The 6,000-nt window shown below is 42.6% G+C and overlaps 1 protein-coding gene across 1 annotated transcript; it reads right to left on the minus strand.

Moving 5' to 3' along the window:
• Positions 1-2,756: 2,756 nt before the first annotated feature.
• On the minus strand, positions 2,757-5,668 carry LOC147627051 (protein ANTAGONIST OF LIKE HETEROCHROMATIN PROTEIN 1-like). The gene is made up of 2 exons (XM_086815233.1): positions 5,461-5,668; positions 2,757-3,742 (listed from the first exon to the last, which is right to left on the minus strand). The coding sequence occupies exons 1-2, from the start codon at positions 5,666-5,668 to the stop codon at positions 2,757-2,759; spliced, it is 1,194 nt and encodes a 397-aa protein (XP_086671359.1).
• Between the last annotated feature and the right edge of the window lie 332 nt (positions 5,669-6,000).

Here is a 6,000-nt window from a genome sequence, read left to right on the forward strand (position 1 = left end):
ATATTTGATAGTTTTGTTATTTGGTAATTTTGACACTACTATTAATAACCCATGCTTTATATTGTTGGACATGGTGCTGTCTCTTTAAAATAGTATGAATGCATAGATTCTCTTGGCACATGTTAGATTTTGTATGTTACCCTCTATGTTATGTTAGCAGTCATCTCTTGTTTGTACCATATTACTCAGTAGGAAGTGAGGGCCATTGTTGTGGGTCTGTCCGCCCATGTAGAAGTTTTCTCCATTTTTCCCATTGTCCATTTTTCTAGTTATGGGGGTGTTATTTTTCCTTGTCAACCTATAGGTGTGGTTGGTAAGGTGGAGCCCGTTACTTTTTTTGTTGGTGGCCGACTTGTATTTTTGTTGGTTGCGCTGTGGTGGGCTTTCCTGAACCATATGGTTGATGTCTTGCCAGATGTTGATAGCAACTTGTGGAGTTGGTACACAACACTGACTTGTGTAAACCTATGCAAACCCCATATTTGGGAGGATCCTTATATTTCATAATGCTTGTGGATGATTGTAACAAGTTTACATGGGTGTATTTTCTTTCACAAAAGGACCAAATCTTTGCTCAGTTCAAGGATTGGTATGTTTTGGTGGAAAAGGAATCTATATTTCATAATGATTGTAACAAGTTTACATGGGTGTATTTTCTTTCACAAAAGGACCAAATCGTTGCTCAGTTCAAGGATTGGTATGTTTTGGTGGAAAAGGAATCTAGATTGCAAGTGAAGACTATTCGAGCTTACAACGGAGGGGGGTTTTTTGCTAATGCTTTTGTGCAGAGCATGGCATGAAGTGGGAATTGGCCAATACAGGGTCGCCTTCTTCAAAGAATGGAGTGGTTGAGTGTAAGAACAGGACTATGGTGGAGATGGTGAGAACGATGTTGGAGCACCATGATCTTCCTCGTCCACTTTAGGAGAGACTGTGGCTACAGCTGTCCATATCCTCAACCGATCTCCAACGACTTTAGTGCCTACGATGCATCCATTTGAGGCTTACTTTGGTAGGAAATCAAGTGCCTCCCATTTTCGTGTTTTTGGAAATGCGTATATTCACATAGCAAAGAAGCAAAGAGGGAAGCTTGACTCAAAGTCCCAGAAGCTTGTTTTTGTGAGATATAACTCTCCAAAGGCTACAAGTTATACAACCCGTAGTAGAATGAGGTTGTTGTCAGCAAAGATGTCTTTGATGAGCATGTTCCAACTTCCACTGTTGATGAGGAGCCACCACTTCTTGGAGAACTAGATGAGTATGAGAATAATTCCGATGCTATTGTTCCAGGTAGCCATTCTCAATCAGTTGTAGAGGTTGAGCCTAAGGTTGGCCACAGCAACATGCAGGAAGCTTCGCGTTCTGTTCGGGTACCAAAGTGATTGTTGGATACCATTCGGGAGTCAAGTGTTACAGAGTATCCCTCTGAGTGCACCCCACGGAGGATGGACCTGGAGATCACATAGAGTTCATGATAAAAGTTAGTTAGAGGAGCTTTTACAAGTGAACTATGCATTGATGTCTTGTATCATTCGGGACAAAGAGCCTACTTAAATTAAGGAAGCTCTTTTCGAGGAGACTTGAAGGAAAGCCATGCAAGTGGAACTTGAAGCCATAGAGAAGAATAGAACTTGGGAGTTGGTACCAAGGCCATCAAAACGGTAAGTCATTGGTGTCAAGTGGGTCTAAGCTTCTCTGGCACACAGTGTCATGCCAAACCATGTTCTACACTTGGTTGTTGTGTCTGCCTGATAGAAATACATATCTTCACATCTATAGTGACAAATTATATGTTGAAATATTCCAACAAGATTATTTAGCGGTTATCATAGCGTTTGGACTACCCACTACCATAGAATCTGCTCTATGCACAAGTATAGCTGATTTGTAGATTATCACACTTAAGGGAGCCTACTACCAACAATTAGCCATCCGGCCCATCAAAATCTACAAGCATGACCTCATTGCACAACCTCCTAGGCTCTGAGAAACACGCGGTTGTGTTACCCTTGTTTGCTTCTGAGAGTCAATTCCAAGGTGCGGTGGTTCTTTCGAGTCCTCAGTCAATACACAAGATGAATTCACAACAACGAAGACAAACACAACAAGAAGGTAGATCCATGTAACCCAATTTCATATATCACAAGCTGAATATCCAATAAGATAAAGAAAATGATTTTATTCAAGAATACACTCCTTAAAAGCCTAGTCATAGCCATGTAGATGGACCACCATTGAATTGCACAAATAGCTATCTGTAAACATGCGCAAATGCATATTATTGATCACCTTTCTCATAACAAGGACAAAGGACAATAATTCTAGGGAGTACAATGTCAAGCCTCATTCTTTAGTGATCACACTTACCAATTACATGCTTAAAGTTATTCTCAAACAAAGTATATAAAAGATTTTTAAAAACTAGCTATTCAGCTCTTCAAACCAAGGACACCAACATCATTCCAAATTATCTCAAAGACCAATTCATTTAACCCACAACAAAACTTTTATTACACGAGCAAAGATATATATATCTTACATGATGGTCATTCTCTCTAAAAGGATGCATGCACGAGCAAAGATATATGTCTTACATGATGGTCATTCTCTAAAAAAGGATGCATACACGAGCAAAGATATATGTCTTTCATGATGGTCATTCTCTCAAAAAGGATGCATACACGAGCAAAGATATATATTTCTTACATGATGGCCTTTCTATAAAAAAGGATGCAAGAATTTAGCTAGAGAGTCTCTCATGGCTGTGGCATCCGCTCTGCTGGGGCGTCGATGGGACTTGTGGCTTCATCATCTCTTGATGGTACATCCATAGTGATGTTCTCAATCCCTTCCATTGTGACACCACTTTCTATGCACATGTTTTGGAGCATGCAACAAGCAACAATGGCCCGGGCCAACTTACGTGGATATGGATTCATCACTTTGCCATGTAGATATCTCCATCTCATCTTAAGAAGTCCAAATGACCGTTCTACCACAATTCTTGTAGACGATAACTTGTAGTTGAGCAACTTTTCTATTGAAGTGGTGGGAGTCTTGTAAGGTCTCATTAGCCACGGAAGTAGTGGATAGCCTCCATAAGCCACAATGAACTCTCGTATGGAGAAAGAGCCATTCACATAGTCAGGACCATCTAGTATTAGACCACGTTCAGCACAAGAATAAAAAGCTGAGTTCTTAAGCAATCTATTGTCATTGACCGACCCTGGGAATCCATCAAATACATCCAAAAAACGCATGTCACTATCCACCACAGCTTGAACCAACATAGAGTAGTCCTTGTTTCTATCATACCAATCCAAGCCGAGCTCACCATTTGGTTTCTCCATCTGAATATGTGTAGCATCCATAGCTCCGCAAACATTAGGCAAGCCTTGCTTGACATAAAAGCTAGCCTTGATCTTTTCAATCTCATTGGAGCTTCTCGGCCATGCTATGTATTGGCGTTGATGCACCAACAAGGCCTTCACAAATCTATCAACAGACTCAACAACTGTGGACTTTCCAACACCAAACAACTCACTCATAGCTATCATGGATGTACCTGTTGCCAAACGAAATAACCCCATTGCCACTTGCTTCTCGACAGGAAGCACCCTCCCTTTAATGTTGGCAAATGACCTTGCTATGTCGTCCTGTTGCAAATGCACCCTTAGAAGCTCCACTCTGGTTTGGAAGAGGCACAAAGGCAACCTAAATACACTCCTGAACCTCTTATCATCTGCACGCACAAAGCCAACATAGTTGTTCCACCATTGGGGTGTACGTGGTTTCACATACCACTCTGAAATTACCCTGCGTGCAATGAAAGCCTCCATGCAAAAGTGCTCAACATAAGCATGCAGCAGAGGTATTAAATAATCCCATGATGGCTTGCTGCAAGGGCCGAGTTCTCTTCTTTGATGAATCTTCTGTGATTGATAACAGAGGCTTCGTAGATGTTGACGGCGGCGAAGAATGAGCACGAGTGTGAAAATAAGCCCAGACATGAGGGAAAATGGAATGTGCTTTGGTAGGGCCATGTTAATGATCAGGCACCACCAAATGTGAGCTTCTAGCTGGAGTAAGATTTCCTTTGCAGGCCTCCAACAAGAAGGAAGATTATAAATCTGAGAGCTCTGCCAAACTGGTGAGGAGTGGGGGTTCTGCGCGCCAGGTGGGTCTGTGTGTGTGTGTGTGTGTGTGTGTGTGAGAGAGAGAGAGAGAGAGAGAGAGAGAGAGAGAGAGAGAGAGAGCTTTCTGCAAAGAGGTGTGTGTGTGTGTGTGTGTGTGAGAGAGCGCACGAGAGAGAGAGAGAGAGAGAGAGAGAGAGCTTTCTGCAAGAGGTGTGTGTGTGTGTGTGTGTGTGTGTGTGTGAGAGAGAGAGAGAGAGAGAGAGAGAGAGAGCTTTCTGCAAGAGGCAAAAGAGTACCTGGGTAGAAACTGAGGCCAAACGAGAGCGTGAAGGGAGGAGGAGGAGCGCCAATAATTTGGGCGAAAAAAAAATTCGAACAGCATGCGACCTCCCAGCGTTTTCTCTCTGTTCAAAGGGCAGGTCTAAATGCGACCTCCAAGTGGTTTTTCTCATTGGGGTAGTGTGAATTCCTCCTGCGAGTCCTGCCCATTTAAGAGAGCCGAAAAGCTGGACAAAAGGCCCCATGCGACCTGGCCCTTAGCTTGTTCCCAATCAAACTCTTAGGATTTTCTCAACTACTTGATAACTAGCGCAGCTTCATCCTCAGTATGTCACGGTCTCGGATGACCCTGGGGGACCATGACAACACCGCATGGCAATCATTGATTCTATGTTCTGACCGAATGTCATGTAAGATCAACTCCATCCATCATGCCATCATTAAATTGGGTCCTTAAGTGCGTGAGTACTAAACATAACCATATATGCACCAATGGAGAAGTGAAATGATTGTAAATTACTATGGGCAACTTGTAGTAGAAGATGAATTATGAATATCCTACCCATTTCAAAAGCTCCACACAGCTTAGGCTCTGACGTTAAAAACGAAATTAAATGGCTCAAATGTAAATTAAAGATGCATGATGGCAAGGTTAAAAAGACATCAACTAGATTGTAGGCAATGACAAAAGACAACAGAATGAATGCTCATAACAGGCAACAGCCCGCTGCCCAAGCCTCTATAGAATTTGAAGGTCGCCCCCTTTTTTTTTCCCTTTTTCCTATTTGAAAGGCTTTGTTTTAACTTGCTTTTTCTTTATGTAATATAACTAAAATATCCAAAAACTTGAGTCTAATCATGTTTTCACCCTTCTTGTTGGGAAGGTTTTGACCCCTTGGGAAGGGTATTTGTAACCTTCAAATTCTAGCCTTGTTCACAATCCAAACATGAAAAATTAGTGACAACTTTTTTTTTAAAATAAAAAAATTCATAGCTGCTCGGATCAAGGTGACGATTGATGGAAAAATTTTGTTGGAAGCCTCACCCCGGCGAGAGAGCACCGCTGTGGGGCAGTGCCAGAAAGGAACTGCCAACTGCGAGAAGATTCGCTGCTGGTTCTCGGAGGCGTAATAATCCTTGGCGGTCATGGTGACTGAAAACCCGTCTTGAAGCAAGCGCAGGGCAGTGGTGAGACCATTCACCCCGCCCCCAATAACGAGTATGTGCGCCTTAGTAGCCTCTGCATCACCCATTTCTCTGTGTGTGTACAGAGCAGCAGATGCCCTTTAATATGGTTTTGTGATCTATCGCATCTCAGCGCTGTTGGCTCAGACACGTACAACATCATAGAAGAAGGCCGGCCAGCACATACAACATCATAGAAGAAGTTCCGTGTGCTAGATTGTGATGGGAAATCGGGGACGCCTCACCCACCGCTTACTTCATTGATTGCTAATTCACAAGCATGATATTCTCGTCACATTGAAATGCGGCGTAGAGCCTAGAGGAGGGCCCATTGATTACTAGTAGTGATCAAATTCGCAAGCATTGATGATTGGAGAGTAAGTCGTCATTTGGATGTGGC

The sequence above is a fragment of the Cibotium barometz genome, chromosome 21 (assembly GCF_041138505.1).
Source record: "Cibotium barometz isolate CiBa-2024 chromosome 21, ASM4113850v1, whole genome shotgun sequence".
NCBI classification, from domain to species: Eukaryota; Viridiplantae; Streptophyta; class Polypodiopsida; order Cyatheales; family Cibotiaceae; genus Cibotium; species Cibotium barometz.